Source organism: Aplidium turbinatum, chromosome 8 (assembly GCF_918807975.1).
Source record: "Aplidium turbinatum chromosome 8, kaAplTurb1.1, whole genome shotgun sequence".
Taxonomy (NCBI): Eukaryota; Metazoa; Chordata; class Ascidiacea; order Aplousobranchia; family Polyclinidae; genus Aplidium; species Aplidium turbinatum.
In genome coordinates this window covers 22,706,298-22,732,749 of record NC_137479.1, presented here as the reverse complement: position 1 = coordinate 22,732,749, position 26,452 = coordinate 22,706,298, and the positions used below count along the sequence as shown (strand labels likewise).

Genomic DNA, 26,452 nt, shown 5'->3' with positions numbered 1-26,452 from the left:
GCACCGAGCTTCATGCTCATTTGTTTCGTTCATTGCTCTCCACAATTAGTCCCCCTTTTTTACAGGAATTTTTCGTTCGAAGCCAAGAATTCATGAAATTGGAAAAGATTGAGTTTGGCGGGGTCAAAGGTCGCATGCTGAGCCAACTCGTATTGAACATATTCAACTCATTTCAAGACATTTACAAGGTTTTCGGAGAAAGAACTTACAATCCACTGGATCCCACAGACAAAGTAATTAAGTAAATCAGAAAAATTTCATTATCGGAAGCGAAAAAATTAAGTTTACAAGTTGCAAGTTAGCCCTTCCATAAGCGTATTTGATTGGTACCGTACGTACTACGTATCCTTTGATTTGTTTTTAACCCCACAAAAGGTCGACGATGTAATTTTTTAAAGTTTGTTTAAATGTTTACCATTCGGTAAAAAGATGACTTAAATTATATAGTTTACTATGAAATCGAATCAATACTACACTTTGAAAATATAGTTATGTTTTTATTTGGCATTTGAGGTATTTTACACATGCTTTAGGGTTTCGAAAAGGATTACACTTCATTTATTCAAAGCATTTCTGACTTGGAGCGGCAGCTTGCTAACATAATTTGTCAAGGATTCGACGACTGTTCTGGGATGCTTTCCATATTCAAAGTAAGCCTAACATTTTACTCATGTTCATATCATAACATGTTTTTGGCATTACTGGTATTCAGCAGTAACGCTCTATTCTAACTACAAGCGCATTATTTACCTGGGTTATGTTTTGCAGATTCTCAGCATATTTGGCACTCTTCTTGAGCGACCAATCATAAAAGCCGATTTTGACTTAAAGTACCCTATTTTGCTGAAGAAATTCAATACGAGTTTGGATGAGTCGAAAAGGATTTTTGACCAACATGTTATTGAAACAGCCCAGCAGGTAGACTCTGCTAAAGATTTTGCATTAAACTCTGTTATTCTATATTTGTAGTGTGTTCTTTTTTTTTATGAAAAATTTACGCTGAAAATGTAAGCTAAGTAATCGCTTTTAATTTTATTGGCTTCTGGCAGTAGTGACGGCAATTCTTTAACTGGTTTCACTTGTGCATCCTACATATCATTGTTTTCATTATGACAGGACTCGTATGAGCAACCGAATCTTCTGCGACCTTGCGTCCATAAGAACCAGCCACATGTGGCAGGCCAGTTGAAGTGGGCACAAGAGATGCAGGACCGAGTCACTTGGCCCAGGGAGTGGTTTAAGCATTTCCATCATCCGTGAGTAGCGCTACAGCTAGTAAAAATTACTTTTGATCGCAAACCGGTTTCTTGTATGAAGATTCTGGGTTAAACTAGAATTGGAAAAGTGCAGTCTTAAATGTGAGTCTTAGTCGCTTAAAAAACTATAATAGAAATGTCCTTTTAAAATAAGTCTACATTCATATGAACGAGTTAATTTACAACATCTACGTTGATTTTGTTTCGGTTGACCCTCAGGACCGGGTGGTATAGAAATGCTATTTGACAAAGTAGACATTCGTTGGCGTCCAACCCTCGCAATACGGGAATCAAGAGGCGTTAATCCGTATAAATGGATGGATAGATTACGTCATTGCTTTAATTTCTCTATATTATGTTTTTTTTTAAAGTTATCAATAGGATGAGTACAATCAGTTGTATTTTGAAGCGAGCATCTAGTTTCTCATTGAAAGCATTCTTAACCTTTTTATTCTGGTTTACAGTTGCTTTGAATCTGAAGAATGTGCTTTGGTATTCAAAAAGCAGGAACAGATGGTCGAACTTATCAATGAGTAAGCAAAAATTTAATTGTTTGCAGCAGACAATTTTCTAAATTTTTGGACAAGTATTTCTGCAGCAATGTTTTGCACTCTACTTTTGATTTTTTGCAATCTCTTAACCTCCAAGCAAAGTAATTGCGATATGAAAAGGATTCATCAAGTATTCCAATATGCTATGATAGCTTTTCGTTGTAGATTGAAATGTAATCAATTTTGTCCTTATTTTAGCTATCAACACGATATATACAAACAATGGATAACAGGCATTGAAGAAAAGTGTAAATTCAATCTTTGTCAAGCTTTGTTGAAACGAAACTCTGAAACTCAGCTTATTTCTGTCAACTTTGACCCGCAGGTGATTCACTTGCAAACAAGATGTTGTTTCTTTGCGTTGAACTTTATGTCGTCAGAGAGCTATTTCTGGTGTGATTGTCGTCAACATAGTTTTAGAAAAATTGAATAATTTAAATATTTAAAAAAAGCAAAAAATAAAATGAAACAAACGTGAGGTTACGACAGGGGTTCGGCTTTGGAAAACTAATATTTAAAATTATGTTCATGTGCCAAATGCAGTTGTCCGTTTTTCCTTGTACTAAGGTCGTTGCTACGACTTCTTTTCAACAATGTTTAATTCACACAGCTTGTGGCTGTGCTGCGTGAAGTGCGTTACTTGAAATATCTGGACAGAAGCGATATCCCGGATGTTGCCACTAGCCTTTTTGAAAGCCACGAAATGTTCAGAAACTATGTTGCAAATCTCAACCTCACAGTGGCTTGGTATAACGAGGTAAGAATTTTAAAATGGTTCAAAACATCCCACACAGCAACTAAATGAATCGTTTTTTGCACTGATTTTACGTCTGCAAACGTTAAATCAATGTAAAAAACGATTGATTTGCCATCTAGAATAGATGTGGGACAGGATTAGTTTTTGAGGGTACGAAAGAATTCTTGCCGAAGTGTAAATACTCAATTGTGCTCAAATAATTTTTTGCGACAAATTCTACACTTTTTTAAACTTTGCCGCTACTACAAGTAGCCTAGCATACAAATTTACTTTGTCAACTGCTTTACCACATTATTATAATTATTTTTTATGTACCCGCTACTAGGTTTATTATTATTAGGCTACAATTTTGATTATTTTTAGAAACTACACAAAAGTCTAAAATTTTGTGTTAACATTATTTCTGAAGTCTTACAAGCTAAAAGATGCACAGTTTCGGCTGAACATGAATGAACTTCGTACATTTTTAAAACACTGCTTTTATTATTATTATACCACAGTTTTGATTATTTGAGAAAAACAACTAAACAGAAGTTTAAGTGTGCTAAATTTTTTAGAAAAATCCCTTGAAAAGCAGAGGAAAAAATTATTCCAAACTAACACATGTACAATTTTAGTTGAATACACTTAGGCTAAACGTTTTTGGCCTATGTAGGCTGTTTAGTGTTTAATTCAATAGCAGAACACAATCTCGAGCATGCAAGAAACCAAAAGAAGTCCAATCAATAAAATTTATAAAACATGTTGAAATTTCTTGACCAAGTTTTTATCAAACTTACTAAAATCCTCGATAAGTTGAAAAGTTTGACCGCATGGCCAGTTCCTACACCGATGGTTCAAAAGTGGTTCTGTTTGGTTTTGCTCGTTTGAAGACGTTTGAACGATTGTAGGCTACGGTGTATGGTCAGAGACTATTCAGTATTCATCATCGGTGCATTTCTGGAACAATTTTGGCAAAGTTTTGTCAGTGAAAACCTTGTAAACTCCCTAGAAACACGCTTTTTGATGGCTTGGTTGATGACAGTTTAAGATTTTTGTATCCCTAATTCCCTAACCTTAGCTTGCTGTGTTCAAATAATTATAAAGCTTTTGTGTTTAACCTTAACAGGTTCGCAGTTCAGTGTTGGATGTTGAATTTCCATTGGTCGAAGGTCAGCTTGCTGAGATTGATGCTGTGCTACTAGCTGCAGAAACCGAACTGAGCTGGGAGTCGACAGGTTCGATTAGGTTTATAGATTGTAAAGACAAAAATGTCATAGCATGAAAAGTCGAAGACAGTGTAGGTCTGTGAAACTTGTTTTGACTACAGCAGTTACCAAAAAGTTTCAATATAGACCGAGCGTTGGCTTATGATAAAATTCTTTTTTAGATTAATTATTATTTTTGTATGTTGTTGTTGTTATGAACTCAGCGTTGATTTATTACATGACTTAACCGTCACACAATCCAAGAGTTTTTGCAATTAATGAGTTATTAACTATAATGCCGGTCCAACAATTGGCTTTACGGTCTATCTTGCAGGTATATGGGAGTACATACAAGCAGCCCGAGATAAAGTCCACGATTTACAAATTCGAGTACAGAAAACTAAAATTAATGTGGAAAAGATTGAAAGTATTATGAAGGTGAGAAATGCAATGTTTGTTAATGATAAGTTGTTGCAATGTTGCTATAAATAGATTTTATCATCATCATTCTCTAATAAAGCTTAAGGATACCGTAGATGCCACAACTTTTTTTAATGGCTAAACTAACCTCTTGGTGATTATGCCGTTGTAGTTATGCAATGCTTACGTGGATGAGTTAGCTTATTTATTGATTTATCACGAAAATGCTATTAAATAAACACATTGATGTGAAATAACTTCATTTCTTTAAACTAACCGACTAATCTGAAATACAGACATGGAGCGAAACACCACTGTTTGAACGTAAAGGGAACGCGGCTGCCATCTTGAATCTAGAAGACCGTAAAGAAAGGATTACCAAACGGTATAACGCCATCACTGAAGATGGTGTGAAAATTCATCGATTCATACAGGTTTGTTACGCGAGTCGAAGATTGTTGTCGCAGTAAAAATTTATTATCAGTAGAGCACCACCACCCAACAAGCCAATCAGTAATTTGTACATAGATTCAGCGTCAGCAAGTGTTCAAGTAGTGGAATAAAGGGCATTTACTGGCTGTGTTGCCTGTGTATGTGTATGCACTATGCAGTCTAGTAATGAGCTAGATTTCGTGAGCTATACATTAAACGTAGGCCTACTTCAAATACATTTCATAACTTTTTGTGTGAGGCGCCGAGCGTACATCCCGAAAAGCCAGCAACGTCTTCCGAAAGCATTACTTAATTTACAGAAAAGTTTAATTTACAAAAGGAAACATCATTGCAGCTGTTGCGATCGTGCCATATTTAATACTGATTGTCCTGCTTTGGTATCATGCACGTTATAACGTCCGCGTTTTGTCGCTTCTACCTTTTTCTAGACCTCTGCTATTTTTGGCATATATTGTTTTTCATTGTGATCGTCAGAAATAAAAGCAAACTACAATGAACTGAAGGTAAGCATAAGAAGCCAATTTTTGACCATCGCATTAAAATTTGTATTTTTTTGCAACAGGAGAATTTGTCGTATTTTGGCGCGAGCATCGAAAGTGAAATATGGCAAAACTACATCAGCTACATCGACGAAATGGTCATTGAAGGGTTCTTTAATTGCATCTACTGTTCTTTGAATTACTTCATTGAGAACACCGAGGTTTGCTTCTTGATTGATTGATGTTTTCTACATCGATTTTATGTCTATCATCAGTCGACGCCACAAAGAATAATAGCAGCAGAGAATCATGTAGGCTTAGTAGGCTATATCAGAAGTATCCTTACTGTGGACTTTATGAGACTGACGATGCTGCAACAGTTTAACGAAATCGATTTCTTTCTAAAAATGGAGCTGGTAAACTGTTGCTGCGTTATTAACAAGGCAACTTTTACCTATTGTGACCGCATGATGTATTGACCACCCACCATGGAACACGTTTGTGCTGTTTTCATGCAATAGCACAGAAGATGAAAACAGTTTAGTTTTCGAAACGTTGCTGAATGTGAGTTTTGTGTCTACATTTTTGGGCTCTTTTTTGGTTAGATTTCCTAATTTCCAGTTCCAGTAGCTTTCAATGGTGTGCTGTCACGGAGATGATAAACTCAACTTTCCATACGATCCATCGTTTGCAGTAAACCAACGTTAACAAGATGTCAAATCAATAACTTGGCAAATTATTTTTCAGGCCGATTCACAACCTCTCTTTATCGCTGAACTCGAGCTTCAAATCCCCGAGATGGTTTTCCAGCCTTCGCTGCTTGAAGGTGTACCGGATGGATTTTTAGAACTCATCGAAGGCTTGTTGGTTGATGTGTATAAAATGAGCTCACTTGTGCCTCGCGTGGCGACCAAAAGCGATCACGCAACCTACCAGGTTAGCTGAAACTCCAATTGTCACTTTTGGTTTTGTGTAGCACTGGTACCCCTCAAAGTCACGAACTAGTCTAAAGCGTATAAGCTTACATTCCCGAATGCTGATAGCATTGACGATTCAGGCTGGTCATTTGTAACACAAACTTGACAGTAGTTTTTTATTTTATTTTGTATTTAAGTGCTTAGCTTGACTCGTCTATATTTGTCGCTTTTTTGCAAGATTTGTTTTAGGCTTGCCCATTTGAGTTACAGAACAAACATTTATTAACTTTATTTACAGTGTTAGACTTTCTGTTGGCCAAGGTAAGTTGTAGGTGGCACTTGTTTTGCACAGGGTTACAAAGCCGTAAGAATCTTGAAACTTTTATAAAATTATAACGTATTTTGTTGCACGTCGTTGGAAGTTATTGAACCAATCACGATGGTAATTTCTTTTGTGACACTTTTCAAAATAAATCGATCTTTTGTTAGCCGGACATGGATGACATGGCAGAATTGGCCGGGATGAGGAACGACTTGATCCACAGAGTACGCGATATCATGGATAAAGCCATCACTTATTCCCAAGGATTTTTAGAGTATCGTCATCTGTGGACTGATGACCGTCAGGTGTGTACCGAAATAAAAACCTAACCCTCAACCAAAATCAAACTGAGGGCAGATCTTTACGTCACTGAACAAGAAGTCTACTGCCACAATGTCAACTGACTAATCTATTGCTAAAATCTATTTTGCAGGAATTTATGAGACAGTTTCTCACGTACGGGCACATCCTCACTGCGGAGGAAGTGGAAGCGCATCCCGAAGACGGCGTTCCTGAGACTCCTCCTACTCTTCAACAGTTCAAACAACAGGTATATTTGAAAAAACAAATTCTTTTTTCGAACAACTTGTCAAGTTGTCAAGTCTTGCTTCATGCCAAACTGGGATATTTTTACATCTCACTTTGCAAATGCCAGGCTGGTTTAACCCTATCCTCCTAGCGTCAGTTTAAACTGACAGAATTAAAATCACTCATATTTCATAAAAAAAAAAATATTAAAAAAAATAACATTCCCTTGTTTCAAGTTACTCTTATCTAGATCTAACTTGAAAAAATGAACAAAGAACTCGGATTCAGGAATATATCGGTTAAGCACAAAATAACTTGTTGCGTGTTAACGTTTCTGCGTCAAATGCTAATGCGATGATGCTGTTATAGTGCTGTTGTGTATAACTATCAATGGAAGGCAGCTAATTAATAATAATTTCGTTTGATTAGACCTCACATGTGCATGGTCTTTCTTGTATGCCTTCTTCGTTGTAATCACAGATCGATTCGTATGAGAACCAGTACCTGGTGATAGACAGCGTCAAGCCATTCAACGTTTTTGACGGCTGGTTTCTGGTCCAAGTAAAGCCGTTTAAGCAAGCTTTGCTCAATATCGTGAAAAGATGGAGTTACATGTTCAAAGAAGTACGTGCAATCTGAGTTTTCATTAGTTTAACCAGTTGCAGCAACACAAGTTGTTTCTACTAGGCCTCAGTCAAATAATTACCACAATGTCAGTTTTTGTTAATGATTTTGCCACCGTGAAGACAAGATAACAACAAACGACGCGCTATATCGTCATCAACAACATCACTCGTTTGCGTTTAAAGTAGCTTTTACCTTTTTGTAGACCTCTGCTATGTGTAGCATATATTGTTTTTTGTTCAGCTTGGTCAGAAATGAAAACAAACTGAACTGAAGTAGTTTTAAAAATCTTTTGGCTTTCATCTGTAGTCACATTTTCTGACCCCGTGCGTTGTCTTGCTTGAAAAAACTGACCGGTGATCAACGCTTGTTCATTGTCAGCATCTCATCAATCACGTGGAGTCCAGTCTGTCAGACTTGAAGAATTTTATTGCTGTCGCCGACGTGGGCCTATGCAACACAGTTGAAGAAGGCGACTACAATGGCTTGGTAGAATGTATGGGCCATCTCATGGCTGTGAGAGAGCGCTCTGATGCCACAGATGTTATGTTTGAGCCCATAAAGCAGACAATAGAGTTATTGAAGGTTTGTTCTGTTTGTTTGTTTCTTTATGTTCAGCCAAATTTATAGAAAAATGTTATAGAGAAATTGATGATACCTATTTGTTTAGCCGGTCATTTCCTGCAATAAGCTTAACACACCATTTTTCTTACCATGGCCTACGTTGCAGTAACCTGCAAGATCTAAAGAATATTCACAAGCTCAAGTGCCAGTATTCAAAACTATACACCTAAATTTTTACTTTATTTAATAGCTAACAAATAAAAAATTCTGTAAGCCAGCATCAGTTAAGAGAGTTTCTTAAGCTGTTTTGTGCTCGTAGGCTATACCCCATGGGATTTCATGAAATTTTCTCGTACCCCTTGTCTACATATTCATTATTCATGGTATAAAATCAAACTATCCCAATACCGGCAACAAAGCTGACTGTCAAGCCACAGTAACATTTTGGTACATCAAGTAGAGTAGATCTTAAAATATAATTGGATTATGAAGTTTAGAACATTTGTGAACAATAAATGGTCATAATGGATTCAGATTTAGGCTACTGGCACGGCCTACTAGAACACGGCCAAATATGTTGCTATTTGAGGAAATTTCTAAGAGTCTGAATTGTTACAATCATAGCTATGACAAACCTGTCATCTTCCCATTTCCAGAAGTTAGTAAAATAAGCAATATTTGTACCTAGACATATGTTTGGCTTGCTTAACCGGAGATTAGGTATGTATGTTAAGCACAACTTATGCAATAACAATGTAAAATATGTAAGATTTTTCAACTGCAACCTGGAGATAGTATCGTTTGGTGTGTTGCTTTTGGTGAAATTGCATGTTTCATTTAAAATATCAAGGATTTTTTCTGAATTCTGTGTTGTAAGCGGTTCATTTGATGTCCTAATTTAAATTTTAGTTTGTTTTGTTTTCCACCAAGTTTAATTTTGCAAGTAAAATGTGGCTATTGGCAAAAAATCCTGCTATACAAAAAACCTAACGACTTTATGATGAGACTACCTCCAGGATGGAGTTGGAAAATTTTTACATATTTTACATTATTATTGCATAAGTTGTGCTTAACATACGTATCTAATCTCTGGTAAAACAAGCCAATAATATGTCTAGATACAAATATTGCTCATTTTACTTACTTTTGGAAATGGGAAGATGACAGGTTTGTCATAGCTATGCTTATAACAATTCAGACTCTTAGAAATTTCCTCAAATAGCAACATATTTGGCCGTGTTCTAGTAGGCCGTGCTACTGGTAATTCATTTCTTCGTAAATATGCCTAAATACAAGCCTTTAGCCTGGCATCGTTTCTCGTATTCCTCCTTTGGTGCTACGCGTACCCCTGGTTAAGAACCTCTAAGCGAAATATCTTGCAGGAGTAAAAAGGCGTTTTGTGTAATCGAGTTGATGGCTCAAACATAGGTTATCCATCAATATCTGCTTGATTTCACGTATTAGGCTTACTTCAACTAGTTGAACACAAAATTTCTCACTTAAAATATCTATTGACATTTTATATTGTGAAAATACTCTTCTATCATTTATTTCACTCGCAGGTGTACGAACAAGAAATGTCCGAAGAAGTGCACTTGCAGCTCCAAGAATTACCAGAGCAGTGGAACAACACCAAGAAGCTGGCTGTTACAGTGAAACAGTCTGTTGCTCCGCTTCAGGTAAGTACGGTACACAAATTGTCAGAAACAAAGCCGTCAGGGCAAATATGTTGGACCCTGATACGAGGATTACAGAATGCTGGTCTTATGCTAAAGAACCATGAAAATAAATTGAAAACTCATCTATTGAATTGCCCACTTAATAAGCTTAGTTGGGTTTTGTATCCTCTTGAAATATTTGATTCTGAGGTCTTCTGTCGGATAATTTCGTTCACACTGAACTGATGTACGTTTGATAGATAAACTACAACAGCACATACCTACTGCCTCGTTAAAGGCCTCTGAAAAAAAATCTTTGTTTGTCACAGGCGAATGAGGTTTCTATCATCCGGCGTAAGTGCACCAGCTTTGACGTGAAGCAGCATGAATACCGAGAAAAGTTTCGCAAGGAGCATACGTTTAAGTTTCACTGCCATCATCCCTATCCTTGCCTCGACTCAATGCAAGCTGAAATATTTGCACTCGAGACAGAAATGAACGCTTTGTACGAGTCGGCTGGCTTGTTTGAAGTTAACGTTCCGGACTACAAGCAGTTGAAGGTGAGAACTAGTCATTTTATGTAATTGGTGACATTGGTTTTATCACATGCAGATTAAAGTGCATTCGACCATTAGGTGAACCGGACGCAGTTGACACCAAAGTAATACCTTATTGCCCATTGTTTTTGCGAGCGAACGATTCACTGTACAGGTAGGCTATATGTCACATTTTTAAACATTGGCCTATACTGAAACAACAAAAAACAAGAAATAATTTTTATCACTTCGCATATCACCTAATTGGAAAAAAAATCATTCTTTATCATGGTCATAATCACTTTTCTTGGACGTATGCTACGACTTTTGTCTACAGGTGTTTTAAATTCCGCATTTTGATGAAATTGTTGGTACTAGGAAATAGTGTTATTGCCGAAAACATTGTGATCTATTTTCCAGGCTTGTCGGCGAGAAGTTGTTTTATGCAAACGCGTGTGGGATCTTGTCATCCTTGTGCGTACAAGCACAGATGCATGGAAGACCACGCTTTGGGCGGACATCAATGTGGAGCAGATGGACATCGATTGCAAACGCTTTGCTAAGGTGAGCAGTTGAAAATAGTTCCTTTGATCACATTGCAATGCATGTGTGAAGTCTGTGCGATGCCAAATCTAATTTATCAATATCAGCTTCCAAAAAAAGATTTGATTTGTTATCAGAATTATCGTGTTAAGGCACACATGGTCTTTAATTTTTTTCACTTCTATTTCAGGATATCCGTACCCTGGATAAAGAGGCGAGGGCTTGGGATGTCTTCAGTGGATTGGACGCCATGGTTAAGAACATGATGACGTCATTGAGAGCGGTCGGAGAGTTACAAAACCCAGCGATTCGTGACCGACATTGGCACGAACTCATGCAAGCGACTAAGGTGGGTAACTGCGTATGGAACGAGTTGAAATCTATAAGCATCATTTTACTTTGGTTTTGCCACTTTGTTACACTTGATACGATTGATCACATTGTCCAGGCAGTGACTTTACATCTTTTGCTATGTTTAACATGCTTTGTTTTTACTGTTTTGCTCAAGAGTCAAGAATGAGAACTAACGCTGTTTTTCACAACAAAAAACTCTAGTTGGCAACCTAGTTTGATTCATGAGATCAACTGGATCGTTTGTTATTGCGATGTCATTCTGCAGGTCCGATTTACAATGAACGAGGCGACAACATTGGCAGATTTGCTGCAACTCAACTTGCATCAATTTGAGGAAGAAGTCCGTGAAATAGTTGATAAAGCAGTGAAGGAAATGGGCATGGAAAAGGTGACATGTTTTACCTCAGTTTAACGTATTTTAATCATAATCAACTGCACAAGAAAAAGTTATTTTTTATCAACACGCAGATCATAGAAGACTTTCTTTTGCTTTTGTGCAATTCCGCAAATGTAACCACTAAATCAGTTCTATATTCAAGGACAATGCATTATGCAATGCATATTTCAATGCAATGCATATTCAAGGTCTTTGGATTTGTAATTGGGCTTCTCTCTTGCACCGGCTTGACTAGGCGTGTAGTTATTCTGTCATGCGATGAATTTTTGCCTACTCCATTTCTTATAGACTAGATCAATCAATTAATTGTAAAAATCAGTATTCCTCTGAAGACCCAGCGGTATATTATGAAGTAAGTTTTTCCATTGGAACTTGTGATGAATCAAGCCATGAGACAGCATACCAGCATATTCATTTACAAGATACATTTGGTTTATCGTCGCTGTGTTTCAACAGACCTTGCGAGAGCTGGACATCATCTGGGCAAGCATGGATTTCGAATACGAAACCCATCATCGCACGAAAAGCCCTCTTATCAAAAGTAACGAAGAGCTCGTGGAAACACTGGAAGATAATCAGGTACTTCCGCTGGTTTAGGAATTCCGCTACAACTATAATTTTAAAGCTTTGGTAGAGAGTTTGCTTTGTTGAACCATAGAGAAATAAAACATAGTAACTTTAGCGGGTTTAGCATACTTTATTTCACAAAAAATATCTTATAATTAAAATAAAATGAACTCAAACGTTTTCGACACGTACGTGTGTCCTCATCAGGAATTAAATCTGCAACATATAAAATGAAAAATCGTAAGATAAATTTGACTATGCACTGTAACTGTAACGACACTCTGGACTGAAAGCACAAACTGAACAAATGATACGAGAATGATTGCGAGTAAATTATGCGGTGGGAAACAGATCACATGAGATGTAGACTACAGGCATTGGACAAAACAATTAGAACACACACAAAAGGAACGATGAGCCACAGGCGAATAACTGCCGGTTGAGAGATGGATTGTTACGTTTGATTCTTAAGGCTTCCATGATCTTAGTCTGAAAATCAGATCATTTGTTCAGTTTGTGCTTTCAGTCCAGAGTGTCGTTACAGTTACAGTGCATAGTCAAATTTATCTTACGGTTTTTCATTTTATGTATTGCAGATTTAATTCCTGATGAGGACACACGTACGTGTCGAAAACGTTTGAGTTTATTTTAATTTAATTATAAGATATTTTGTGTGAAATAAAGTATGCTAAACCCGCTAAAATTACTATGTTTTATTTCTCTATGGCTCAACTATAATTTTAATTATAAATTTAATGCTCATTTATAACCCTTTTATGTGTTTGAACAAATCTAAAAATAACTTCATACAAATTAGGACACTTGTGTTGACTTTTAAACACTTTCACGTAGCTTGGTTAATCATGGACAAAAAGTAAATGTTTTTTCAACGATAAATTCTTGCATGGAAGGTTCAACTTCAAAACTTGATGACCTCCAAGTACATCGCTCATTTCCTTGAGGAAGTTTCAGGATGGGTTCAGAAATTATCAACAGCTGATTCTGTCCTTACCATGTGGCATGAGGTGCAGAGAACTTGGTCTCATCTTGAAAGTATTTTCATCGGTTCTGAGGACATCAGAGCACAACTTCCGGAAGATTCCAAAAGATTTGATGGGATTGATTCTGATTTTAAAGGTTTATTTTTCAAGAATAATATTGCATGTAAAATTAAATAACGCTTTTTGTTATAAATATGAGGTCATTTCTGAACTTGTCACAGCGAAATGTAGTTTGTAAAGTGATGTCACCGTCTAAAAAACTTTACTCGGCTGTGCCTCTATACGGCTGCAATTGACTCTGTCTGCTTTGTAAAGCGCTGAGGAGCAACGCATATTATCAATGGATACAGCGTTATACAAAAACACGCATTATTATCGGAATTTCCAAAATTTAATATATTGACAGGGACAGCGCAGTGATAATAATCAATAAAAACAAGTTTGCTTACGAATAACAAACAACTGGGCACTTTACAGTTAGTTGCTTAATTGCTTAATTGACAGAAATAATGGCGGATGCCGTGAAAACCCCCAATGTTGTTGAAGCCACGAACAAGAAAGGTTTGTTCGAAAGGTTGGAAGGACTGCAGGTGATTTTACATCATTAAAAAAAGAACTGACATTGTTCCTTTTAAATGTACGATTCGTTTTGTTTCTTCAACTTCAGTGTCAGAATTCTCCTAGTCTGCTACCAGAATAGATCCAGTCTTATTTTCATTAACTAATAAATATTATTCAGAGCAAATTGACTTTGTGCGAGAAGGCATTAGCCGAATACCTTGAAACGAAGCGTCTTGCGTTTCCGAGATTCTACTTCGTTTCATCGAGTGACTTGTTGGACATTCTTTCCAACGGGAACAACCCAGTCGAAGTGAGCAGCCTATTCAATATTAAGCGTACTTTCGGTTAGGCTACTTTTCCATTGCTTTGTAGTAAGAATGAGAAAAAAAGTCTGACAACCCACAGTCGTAGCGGCGAAGATGACAAACGATATTATTGTATCCCCAAAAAACAATAACTTTTTTGTTTAGTCGAACGCAACGAAACGTTACTATTTTCACGCGCTTTATGCTTTTGACCTTGATTTGACGTGGTCTGCTGTTTGTTTAAAGGTCTGTCGCCACTTGGCGAAGCTCTTCGACAACATGTCCAAATTGAAGTTTGAGGAAGACGAAGAGGGTAACCCAACTAAGGTGGGCTTAGGGATGTTCAGCGGGGAAAGCGAATACGTTGCTTTCCACGATCAATGCTCTTGCACCGGCCAGGTAGGTCCTTATTTTGCGGCTTATTGAAAGCAGTGTATCAAAACATGGTTGGAATCTACGGTTTCTTCTGTTGGAATTTTGTCTTGTGACATAATCTTACCAATACAATTTCTTGTTTCTGTGCATTGTAAATTTATTCTTTCAAATGCCCAAAGATGGTTTGAGGCAAAGTAAAAAAACGTTTGCACTTCTATTTTGTTTTTTAACATTATAAATGCCGTGTTGTTGCTTGATCTTGTGCCTTTATGCTTCAACAAAGTATAACTTCTCTACAAAAATCACAGTTCTCTTTTTGCAATAAATACCTATTGAAGTACTCTTGTCGTCTTTCCATAGGTCGAGATATGGTTAAACCGTGTCATGGATTCCATGCGCAATACCGTCCGCAACGAACTGGAGGAAGCCGTGGTCACTTACGAAGAGAAACCAAGAGATCAGTGGCTCTTTGATTATCCAGCTCAAGTTGCTCTGACCACCACGCAAGTCTGGTGGTCCAGTGAGGTAAGCGTCGTAAAGGAATTGAAATAGACATTAGCAGAAGGTAAAGTAAATGCGATAAATAGGTAAATGATGAAGATCCGGTGGAAAAATCGAGATGGAGAATAGGAGTGAAGGCAATCGCTGCAAGGGAAAAATTGCCACCTCCACTAGTGGGGACAAAACCGAATTCGGATGATGATGAAAGTACAAAAAAACTTATGATTGAAGATTATCCTAGAAAACTGGAAAAAAATTGTATGACTAAAATAACTATTTTCTCAGCATCGATCCAAGGTCAATTTATCCAATAGCTTTGGTGCGTAACGTTTTTAATAATTTTTAGGTTGGAATTGCCTTTCTTCGTTTGGAGGAAGGTTACGAGAATGCCTTGAAGGATTACTTCAAGAAGCAAGTCCAACAACTGAACACTTTAATAAATCATTTGATTGGTACTCTGACGGTAAACGATCGTCAAAAGATCATGACCATCTGCACTATCGATGTGCACGCTCGTGACGTTGTGTCAAAGCTGATCCACCATAAAGTAAGGTTATGTAGAATATCTTTATGATTGCAATAGATTGAGTTTCTCTTCTACCAGCATGATCGTTGCTTACTTCACAATGTAGCTAGTATGTTTTAGCCTGATGCTACAAGTTCTCTATGGTACTAGCGAATTGCACCAGCTTTCGGAACACAGTTCTCTAGTCATGTGCTATGACGATTATTTATAGGCCAAGTTTTTTTTTTTTTTTTTTTACCTATGTCGCACTGTGATGTTGTGCTGGTATCGTGATGTTTTTTTTTTTGTCTCTGAACTTCACGGTATAAAATGGCAAAATTCATCTCTTGCAATCAATCTAAAGCCTTGAGCGTGACTTAGGTCGAACACGCATTGGAATTTGTTTGGCAATCTCAGTTGAGGCACAGATGGGACGACGAGAAGAAACATTGCTTTGCTAACATTTGTGATGCCCAGTTCTTGTATTCCTACGAGTATCTCGGTAACACACCCAGGCTTGTCATCACACCGCTCACTGACAGGTAAAAGTCAGGCTGACATTTTGTCTGACTAATTGTGGTTACTTTCGGAGTCAAGGTTTATGATCTAAAAATAAAAAAATTACGGTTTCAACATGCAGTAATTGCGGATGTTTTCAAAACAAAGCTTTCACAAATTTATCAAGATGAAATAACATATTTACAGTTTATGAATGTTGTAATTGTTAAAAGCTCATTTCCTAATAAAACCTGATTTTGACAACTTTCAATTAGAAGTTTAAAACTTCGGGGCTACAAAACTTTGCGCCATTTTGTATTTATGTAACGATGTGCTCGATTACGCCATTATACGATTGCGCTGACAATGTCTGCTTTCTAAAGTGCTGAGAGCAACGCATATTTACGATGAATACAGCGCTATAGGGCTATAAAACACTTATTATTAATATTGATATAAAACTGGAGATAAAAATAATAGCATTTTTTACAAAGTGACTTTCGTCTTATCAATGCAATCTTTTTAGATGCTACATCACTTTGACCCAGTCCTTGCATCTTATCATGGGTGGGGCCCCGGCTGGTCCAGCCGGTACAGGCAAGACAGAGACAACTAAAGATTTGGCCCGATCTCTTGGCATCATGGTGTACGTGTTCAACTGCTCAGAGCAAATGGACTACAAGTCTGTAGGCAACATATACAAGGGGTTGTCACAAACTGGGGCCTGGGGATGTTTTGATGAGTTTAATCGTATTTCAGTGGAAGTGCTCTCTGTGGTTGCGGTGCAGGTAAAATGTTGCTTTGAATATCTAAATATAAATAAATATCTTTTGTCGCTTCTAAAAGATTTCATAGTAGGTTAGGATTAAAAAGTTGTGTGACCCGATAACTCATCTGTAATTGACAAAGTGGCCCGCCATCGCAAAAAGGTTTGTCACCCCTGATCTAAGCCATCGAAGGCAAATGTAGAAGACCTCTTAAAGTTCAATCAGTTACTACTTTTTCTTGGTAGTGACATGGTGATTTACGATTTTCTTTGCAGAAAAGAATTGCCAAAATTTGCAATCACTTGGCTCTTCCAGTAAATACATGTACGATTTGTTATGCGTTTTAATCAAAATGTTACAACCCTTTTTGCATTGTGTCGTTCATTTGCGCAACGATGGAAATGAACACCAAATAATAACTTCCTTTCCTTCTGGTAGCAGAAAAACTACGTTTTTATTCAGGTAAAGTCGATACAAGATGCGATTCGCTTCAAGAAGAAACGATTCATCTTCCAAGGCGAAGAAATATCTTTGATACCTACGGTTGGCATCTTCATCACCATGAATCCTGGATATGCGGGGAGAACCGAACTACCGGAAAATCTTAAGGTGTTTTTTCTTTTAAATAATATTCTTCTGTTTGGCTTGTTGTTTTTGGCACTCCGAAGTAACATACCGTATTCCACGCTGCAGTGGAAATCTGGTAGATTGTTGCTGTGATGCCCCGAGCACTTTAGATGATCGTTGATCAACTTAACACTGTTTTGAATATCTTTCTATTATAATTCATTGGCACTGGCAACACCAAATCCGTTCACGTGCTATTTTCCAGCAATTACGCCAACTTGTCTGCGTTTTCGTGGATCATCAGGTTCAAACGCGCAATCTCAAACAATTTACGATTCTTGTATTAAAACATATTTCGTGTTGTTATAGTTTTATTTTTTGCAGGCTCTTTTTCGTCCTTGCGCCATGGTGGTCCCCGACTTCGAGTTGATCTGCGAAATCATGTTGGTGGCCGAAGGCTTTACTGAAGCTCGGTTGTTAGCAAGAAAATTCATCACTCTTTATACTTTGTGCAAAGAATTGCTGTCCAAGCAAGACCACTATGATTGGGGACTAAGAGCCATTAAGTCTGTGCTTGTGGTTGCCGGTGCTTTGAAGAGAGGAGACAAGACGAGACCGGAAGAACAGGTTGATATACAAAAAAATGTTTATTTACTGGTGGGATAGTTTCCTACTTATTGAAGGTCACGTTGATCTTCTCTATTCAGATAGGAAATATTACAATTTATATGTCTAACTGTAGACAGTGGCTCACCGTTTTAGGTCTCGTGGGCGACACTGGGTTGACCGTTTGGGTAGATAGGTACCCTGCGTGCCGATTTTCATGTGAATCTTAAATTTAGGTTAGCGAATACTTTCATTTTCTGTTTATTGTGGTACAGGTGCTAATGAGGGCTTTGAGAGATTTCAACATTCCGAAGATAGTGACTGACGACATGCCTGTGTTCATGGGACTCATTGGAGACTTGTTTCCTGCCTTGGATGTGCCAAGAAAGAGAGATTTGGACTTCGAGAAGATGTGTAAGCAGGCTGTTCAAGTAAGCATGTCATTCCTTTTACACTTTTAAACATTGTTTTACTTCATGCAAAAAGCCAACGTACGTTGTTTGCAGGATTTAAAACTCCAAGCAGAAGACAATTTTGTGCTGAAGTTGGTTCAACTGAACGAGCTGCTCTTTGTCAGGCATTCGGTTTTCGTCATTGGAAACGCTGGAACGGGAAAAACACAGGTTCGCACATTCATATAATTCCTTTGTCAGTAAAAGCTGGTCAGCATGCCAGAGTTAAATACTATGTAACCATGTATAATATAGTATTATATGCAACCATAGTTCGAAATACTTTATGCTTATATTATTCCCATGAAAATCAAATTGAGTGCAATTGGGAAGATTTGGATTTTGTTCCTCAACGACCAATAATCGAATTGGATAGACTTGTTGCTCAGCCGTGTTTGGGGAACACGAATTGGGTAGACTATACCAATAATATACTTATTACTTATTCAAATAGAACATTCTACAATATTGATATAACAGTCATAACAATGATTTAATAAAATTCGATTTAAATAAAATTTACAATTCAAATACGATTTACATATAAATAAAAGTCTACTCATTATACGCATGCTTACTGCTAAGGCTTAGAACTTCGAAAGAGTTAAGTTTTCTTTTTCTTCTTTATGCTGCCTCAGCTTGAAGTGTTGGACACTTGAAGCTTTTAAAAGTTGTTTGAAAGAAAATGAAATTTTTACAGGTTTTGAAATCTCTCATGAAGTGTTTTCAAAACGAAAAACGTCGCCCAGTCTGGGTGGATTTAAACCCAAAAGCTGTGACCAACGACGAGTTGTTTGGTATTATCAACCCAGCAACCAGGGAGTGGAAGGACGGGCTCTTCTCGACCATCATGCGCGATCTATCGAACATCACGCACAACGGACCAAAGTGGATTGTTCTGGACGGCGACATTGATCCTATGTGGATCGAGTCTTTGAATACAGTGATGGATGATAATAAGGCATGGAAATACGTTTTCACGAGCTTTGAGTTAATTAACTATCACATTATAACAAAACCTTGCACAATGCGGAAGTCTTAAGTTTTTTCCAATGTCTTTTGAAATAAATTCCATTTGCTACCTGTAGTCTATCTGAAATCCACAAAAATGAAAACATTTACTCACCCGACTCATTTTTACAGGTACTGACATTGGCAAGTAATGAAAGAATTCCTCTCACTGCTTCAATGCGACTTCTGTTTGAGATTAGCAACTTGAGAACAGCCACACCGGCGACTGTATCCAGAGCGGGCATCTTGTATCTTAACCCCGCTGATTTAGGATGGAATCCTGTGGTGAGTGGTATTGTACAAGAAATAGTGTGAATCATGGCCACCTAAAGATACGGCCTGATTTGTCACATTTTGCAGAAATTTCCACATTTTTCTAACTTTGGGCGAATGTTTAAATAAATTTTTCTAAAAATTATATTATTACGCTTTCTTTACTGTTTTCCACAGATGATACAATAGGTTTTAACATCCTCAGATGTTGAAAAGCAAAGAAAATTTGATTTCGAAGATTTTAGTCAGACTGTTAATTTTTCAATAACAGTCTGATTCGGCGTTTTTCAACTTACTTTTTCTCATTTGCTACTGCTTCCCCAAGGCGACAAAAAAGCTTTTATATCATTTGGAGACAGTAAAAAGTAAAATAATGTCAGAAAATGTCAGTCAAACACTAGCAGTAGCTGTAATCAAAATCTGCAAAATGTGAAAAATCAGGCCGCATCTCAAGGTGGCCATGTGTGAATCTAACACGAAAGCCCTGGTTAGTGGTTATACTGATATGATCAGTAGGGGAAAGTGGTGTAACTTGGACCAGTGTGTAATTTGGACCAGGCCCCTAACTCAAAAAATAAAAATCGTTTTTTCAATATTTTTGAACAGCTTGAAAGAAAAAATAATAATAGCCCGGATGTGAAAAACTCAACTCATTAGGTTTAGAAACGTGGACGGGAGATTGGAATTTGTGGTTTTGGGTATGCTGATGTTATTTTGGGGAGTTGGTTGCTAAGCGCTGAGACGTTGTTGGCATGACGTTTGAGTCTGATATGATGTTGGTATTATCTTTAACCTATAAGGAGATGTTGTGCTCAATTACAAGACTTGTAACCAAGTGTGGAAGTCATAGTTGGTAATTTTTAACAGTGCATGACAGTGTGTAATTTGGACCAGTCATCTCACCTATGCAGCATCGCGTCAGTTCAAAATTCCCAAAGCTGTAGTGTTAAGACATGTCAATAACAGGCTACCAATAAATATGCTACACAAGTGTCAAAAGCCATTGGTCGACAACTTGATCTTCCCGAAAATATTGAAGATCAACTGGTCAAACATGTTTTGGAAATGGAGTCAAGATTTTATGGTTTAGGGGCCATAGACTTAAGAAAGCTTGCATATGACATTGCGTCTGCCAATAATATCAATACCCGCTTCAACAGTGAAAAGGGTCTGGCTGAAAAAGATTGGCTTAAGGGATTCTTGAACCGTCATCCAGAAATTTCATCGCGAATACCTCAAGCAACTTCAGTTCAAATTACATACTCCAATGGTCCAAAATACACACCCCAATGGTCCAAAATACACACCATATGTGTAATTTGGACCATTTTTGAACATTTTTTATTGCTTAATTATTCTGTATTTTTTTATTGTATGTGATTTATATTTTCTACACTGGTTTGCAAGTACCTAGACTGTATCTGGGTGAAAAATAATACACATTGACCGGAAGTTGGCTGAGTTGTGCTTATTTTTCTTTAAGGGGTTCAAAATACACACCTTTCCCCTATATTATGCATTCAAATATGTGTCGGATGCTTTTGTAACTTTGCTGTTGTGGCTATAGGCTACCAAAACTACAGAAATCCGAGCTGACTAGAAATTTTGTAACTCTTCATCTTATTGCTCCTCTTCGAAGATTATTCACCAGTGTTTTTAATCATTGCAGTTTTTTTTTAGTTCACCAACAGCAAATTCATTCAGAAATGTGAAAATAAAGAATAAGTTTTTCTTCATATTTATTTCAGTTAGTCCTCCCCGTTAGCTCAGTGAGTACGCTCCCGGATTAAGAATCCGCGGCGCTGGTTCGGCTCTTGTGGTGTGCGCTTGAGCAACGCATTTCAGGACTGCTCTCCATTCAGCGGCACCTATTGGATGGAATAATTCCCCGGCAACTACACTTCAACAATCGGAAACTTCACTCTGCTAATCTCGGCAACCGGCCCTGCGTCAAAAGCCTCTACAGAGTCTACAGTTTACAAGTATGCAAAACTACTAGGAATAACCTATCAAGGCTCTGTCAGTCCGAGGATAAAGATTAAAGATTCAAAAACAAACCAACCAGTTTAACTACATGGGGTATTTTGCGAAGTATTGCATTACTTTGTCGTTTCAGGTGACGTCATGGATTGACAAACGAGAAGTCCAATCGGAAAAAGCAAACCTGACGATCCTTTTTGACAAATACATTCCTATATGCATCGACACTTTGAGAACTAGATTCAAGACCATCACTCCTATACCGGAATGTGCAAAGATACAGGTAGGGCTATCAAGGAGTAAAGATCGATTCTTTTTTGAAAAAGGAAATTGTAAGTATCTGTCAGCACCAGGCTGTCCACTAAAATGTTTGATTTTATTTGAAATCAAAAATTTTAATGAAGCAGTACTGGCGTGGCAAAAGGTGTATTAAAGTTAGATTCCAGTAATATGCAATTGTTGTGGAGCACAGCAGTTCGCACCCATAGCATCCTAAAGTCGAATTCAATAATCTAGCGTGATACCTTTTCTATTTACTGCATAGTGCATAGTGCCATTTAGCCTTCACGATATTTTTAAAACTACAAGCACCCCCGTATCCATATTTCTCTATTTTTTGTCTATAGTCTAGTTCACCCAGAAATATCCTACGAGTTAGCACTCTGTCGCAGATACCGCAGAAATATTATTTGAAAAATCATGTTTTCAACAGATGATTTGCTACTTGCTTGAAGTTCTCTTAACCCCCGAGAACACACCTCCAGACTGCCCGAAAGAACTCTACGAGTTGTATTTCGTCTTTGCTTGCATTTGGGCGTTTGGTGGAGCTATGTTCCACGATCAGCTCATCGACTACCGGTCAGAATTTGCTTTTATTTTAAGACTTCACCATGACGACCTTACTTTTACAGCATCTTTGTTGCATAGCACTGAACGTAATTGTTAGCGTTAGTGTTATCAGGCTACTTAACTTTATATTTTGATGCCAGCAAGTTGGAAAAAAGAATCAGCCTGTTAGAAAATAACAAGGTTGAGAAAAACCCGGGTTTTTTTAAAAAAGCCCAACCCGCCTGTTTTTTTTTAAAAAAACCCGGGTTTTTTTGGGTTTTATTGGGTTTTTTTAAAAAAGATGCAAAAAAAGGTAGATTCATGCTTATTTCACCTCAAAACTACTTTTTACGAATGAAGTGCCTTTCACTCACAGTACAATAGTACATGCTTGCATAACTCAATAAAATAATGCACTAGGGCTGTTGTTGCTTGAATGTTACATCATCCATTAATTTCAAGATCAAGTTGGATGTTGCATCATCCACTGATTTCTATACCAAGTTGATGCTACCGTGGTAGAAATCACATTATTGCATCATTTGCTTTAGATTTGAAGGCAAGGAGCATTTATGCCATCATGTTTAAATATTTTTTATCATTTATATATATATCATTGAGCAATTGCGTGGCCAATGGCCATTTAGGCAAATGCTCTGAAACAGCCATGCGTTAGAATCCAGAATCTGTAATTGGTAAATAGCCTCCTAAATTGCATTTCACATCATATATACAGACTACAGTAGAGTAGTACTTTCACCAGTTTAACTATAAGGCCTTCTTGCATAAATGAGTTTTAGTGTAGTATACACAAAGTGGCATTACTTGATTTTTGTGCACTGTACAATATCCACTGCGTTTTCAGTTTATTCTTGGAAATTTACTTCACAATCACATCCTTAAGTCCTAATTTAAAGTTTGTTTTAAGTGCCTTGTAGTGTTTTTGTTCATTTTTTTAATTTTCTATTAAAAACTGGACAAATATGATGCTCTGGGTTTTTTATGTTTTTTTTTGTTTTTTTTTAAGTGGGTTTTTTTAAAAAAACCCACCCGGGTTTTTTTGGGTTGGGTAAAATACCGACAACCCTGGAAAATAATGATGACAAAATGATTTAAAATACTCTATTTGAGAGAAGTAGGCTCACTGGCTCAGCTTTGTTTTACTTGAGCGCTTATTGGTGATATTAGTGATGACTGATGAGAAAGTCATAACTTATCAAATTATAATCTTTTCAAAAGCAAGCACCAATAAAAATGGATAAAAATACAGATTTTATTACCTCGCCTAATTTCTTGTGGCTTCATTGAACTTTAAAACATTAAAAGCTCTTGCCAGCAACCCCTTTTTTGGCGTTTTATCACAAACAAGGTATTTTTTCAGAGTTGAGTTTAGCAAATGGTGGTCATCAGAGTTTAAAACCGTAAAGTTTCCAAGCACCGGCACAGTTTTTGATTATTGCATTGATGCTGAAACCAAAAAGTTTGTCCCGTGGTCGGATAGCGTTCCTGGATTCGAACTTGACCCGGAGTTACCTTTGCAGGTAAGGTCGGTTTGATTGTGACCTTTAGTAACTTCTAATGCCTCGACATTAAAACAATTTGAAATTTTTAACAGGCTTGCATGGTACCAACATCCGAGACAAGGCGGATTCGGTATTTTATGGATTTGATGATGGAGAAGCGTCGTCCAGTGATGCTTGTAGGGAACGCGGGAGCTGGAAAAACAGTCTTGGTGCAAGACAAGCTATCTGCTCTGGATGAGGAGTACATGGTTACGAATGTACCATTTAATTTCTACACCACATCCATGATGCTGCAAGGCGTCCTTGAAAAGCCGTTGGAGAAAAAAGCTGGAAGAAATTTTGGTCCTCCTGGCTCTAAAAAGTGATTGCAAATATAATAAAAAAATAAAGAATACGATATATAGATACTGAACTTTATTTTTGGTTCTTTATTTTTTGATTAGACTGATCAGGCGTACCGACCATTTTTCTCCTAATTGCAAATAGGCTAGTTTGCTAAATTAAAATGTTTTTATACCATTATGCTGAATGAAGCAATATGGACAAAAGTTGAAAAACGTTTTTTTGATTCCCAGGTTGATATACTTCATAGATGACATGAACATGCCAGAGGTAGACGCTTATGGGACCGTTCAGCCTCACACTCTGATCAGGTAAATTCTAATTTGCCAGCATTTTTGTTTTTTCAACTGATTCATTAATCTGTATATGCTACGTGATAGAAAGTTTGCTTGTTATCATTTTTAACTTGAACTTTTTTGACTTGTCCAGGCAACATCTGGATTTCAGCCATTGGTACGACAGGCATAAGTTGATCCTGAAAGAAATAAACAACGTACAGTATGTCGCTTGCATGAACCCGACGGCCGGGTCATTCACCATCAACGCAAGACTGCAAAGGCATTTCAGTGTCTTTGCTGTTAGTTTTCCCGGTCATGTAAGTTTCGCAAGAATATTTTGAAATTGTGCTTTTAAGTATTTTATCTCAGAAAAAGCAATTTATAGTCTGTCTTTACTCGGCTATGCTACAACACAAAAGCTTCTTTATGATTGAACGGCTTTTCTATTTTTAGGAAGCTCTGCTGACAATATACAGCAGTATATTGTCGCAGCATTTGCATATAAATCACTTTGCCCACATCGTTCAAAAAACTGCTGGAACTTTAGCCCAGGCAGCCTTAGCGTTTCACTCAAAAGTGAGCAGCACTTTCCTTCCCACCGCAATCAAGTTCCATTACTTATTTAACCTTCGGGACTTATCAAACATATTTCAGGTATTGCAATATTTGTATAGACTTAACTGTCAGATTTTTGCAATTATGTAAAAAAAATATGAAGGGAGTATGAGATGCGCCTAAATGATTTTTAACCCAATGTTTCGAAATGAAAGATTTTCGGCTAAAAAGTTTAGGCTACTGGTATAGTGTTCTTAAGTATTGTCTTGTCACTTTAAAAGTGAAAGCAGAATAAGAAACAAAAGTTGTCATTGTTCCGCTTTCAGTTTGAATAAAATCTGTGCATTTATTCCGTTCAGGATGTTCGCGTTCCTTGTTTAACATTGCTCGTATATTTATTTCCATCATTTGCATCTGATTCAGGGAATTCTGTTTTCAACAAACGAATGTGTCAAAACCGTCAACGATTTGGTTCGCTTGTGGCTGCACGAGGCATCCAGGGTTTACGGAGACAAACTTGTCGATAAAAAGGTATCAGTTGATTCAAGATTGTTTTATGAAATTGAATTGAAAGTGCTTACAATAGTTTTCAGTCAAGATCAGAATTTATTTTTGTGTTTTTTCTTATTATATGAAACGTTTGGTTCATCACGGCAACATGCTATTTTGGATCAGAGTAAGCAAAGCACATTCTTAAAAAAAATACTGTTTAGCAGCCGTGGGTTTATTTCTATGTGTATATTTAAGGATATTGATCTATTTACGAAGCAAAAATTTGAATTTGCGAAAAGATACTTTGACGAAATCCCAGAGGACATCTTGACTGCCCAACCGCTTCTTTATTGCCACTTTGCCCGCGGAATCGGAGAACCCAAATACATGCCGGTAAGCATTGTTGACAAGATCGATTATTTTTTATTTGATTTTTTGCTTTATACTGAATTCTTACAGTGACAAAGGCCAAGAGCGCAGCTGACAAGGACATCTCGTCCTTTGTAAGCAAAATGTATAAACTGAGTCACCTTACTTTTTGGTAAAATTTTATGATAAAAAACACAAGTCTACATTAAAATAATGGCCAGTTGCGCCTCTTTCAGCTAGATTTGGCTGTGCCTAACCTGATTACTGATTATACCATGGGTATTTGACTTAATGTTGATCAAAGAAAAACCGATTTTCGTTTTATTTAAATAGGCCCCGGCGTTTTAGTTAAACAGACTCAAATTATTTTACCCGCACCATGCATTTAGCTAAAAGTTACCGCATCGTGTGTACAAAGTTATATCTTCATTGGGGGTGGGATGGGAAGCAAACTCACGTCTTCTAAAATATTCGAAGCAACAACTCTATAGTAGGCTACGTACTTAAAACATCTGGCTGCGGATAAATATGTAAGCAGGTTTTACTGCTG

The 26,452-nt window shown here is 37.2% G+C and overlaps 1 protein-coding gene across 2 annotated transcripts in view; it reads left to right on the top strand.

Moving 5' to 3' along the window:
* Positions 1-26,452, top strand: part of LOC145775129 (dynein beta chain, ciliary-like) — a 58,839-nt gene that overhangs the window by 9,584 nt on the left and 22,803 nt on the right. For both annotated transcript variants that reach the window (XM_082586342.1, XM_082586343.1), the window contains exons 11-55: positions 66-233; positions 534-650; positions 769-918; positions 1,117-1,256; positions 1,721-1,789; positions 2,006-2,132; positions 2,418-2,564; positions 3,673-3,781; positions 4,086-4,189; positions 4,468-4,605; positions 5,187-5,324; positions 5,851-6,039; positions 6,510-6,647; positions 6,776-6,892; positions 7,351-7,494; positions 7,876-8,079; positions 9,621-9,737; positions 10,046-10,276; positions 10,673-10,816; positions 10,986-11,144; positions 11,415-11,537; positions 12,003-12,125; positions 13,025-13,250; positions 13,619-13,704; positions 13,854-13,985; positions 14,227-14,379; positions 14,716-14,880; positions 15,203-15,403; positions 15,743-15,903; positions 16,386-16,647; positions 17,089-17,235; positions 17,578-17,820; positions 18,075-18,230; positions 18,306-18,422; positions 18,952-19,212; positions 19,395-19,547; positions 21,652-21,798; positions 22,228-22,373; positions 23,725-23,884; positions 23,959-24,227; positions 24,442-24,519; positions 24,638-24,803; positions 24,940-25,140; positions 25,465-25,572; positions 25,789-25,926. In XM_082586342.1, the coding sequence (XP_082442468.1) occupies positions 66-233; positions 534-650; positions 769-918; positions 1,117-1,256; positions 1,721-1,789; positions 2,006-2,132; positions 2,418-2,564; positions 3,673-3,781; positions 4,086-4,189; positions 4,468-4,605; positions 5,187-5,324; positions 5,851-6,039; positions 6,510-6,647; positions 6,776-6,892; positions 7,351-7,494; positions 7,876-8,079; positions 9,621-9,737; positions 10,046-10,276; positions 10,673-10,816; positions 10,986-11,144; positions 11,415-11,537; positions 12,003-12,125; positions 13,025-13,250; positions 13,619-13,704; positions 13,854-13,985; positions 14,227-14,379; positions 14,716-14,880; positions 15,203-15,403; positions 15,743-15,903; positions 16,386-16,647; positions 17,089-17,235; positions 17,578-17,820; positions 18,075-18,230; positions 18,306-18,422; positions 18,952-19,212; positions 19,395-19,547; positions 21,652-21,798; positions 22,228-22,373; positions 23,725-23,884; positions 23,959-24,227; positions 24,442-24,519; positions 24,638-24,803; positions 24,940-25,140; positions 25,465-25,572; positions 25,789-25,926 (6,972 nt within the window). The remainder of the gene's footprint in view (positions 1-65; positions 234-533; positions 651-768; positions 919-1,116; positions 1,257-1,720; positions 1,790-2,005; positions 2,133-2,417; positions 2,565-3,672; positions 3,782-4,085; positions 4,190-4,467; positions 4,606-5,186; positions 5,325-5,850; positions 6,040-6,509; positions 6,648-6,775; positions 6,893-7,350; positions 7,495-7,875; positions 8,080-9,620; positions 9,738-10,045; positions 10,277-10,672; positions 10,817-10,985; positions 11,145-11,414; positions 11,538-12,002; positions 12,126-13,024; positions 13,251-13,618; positions 13,705-13,853; positions 13,986-14,226; positions 14,380-14,715; positions 14,881-15,202; positions 15,404-15,742; positions 15,904-16,385; positions 16,648-17,088; positions 17,236-17,577; positions 17,821-18,074; positions 18,231-18,305; positions 18,423-18,951; positions 19,213-19,394; positions 19,548-21,651; positions 21,799-22,227; positions 22,374-23,724; positions 23,885-23,958; positions 24,228-24,441; positions 24,520-24,637; positions 24,804-24,939; positions 25,141-25,464; positions 25,573-25,788; positions 25,927-26,452) is intronic.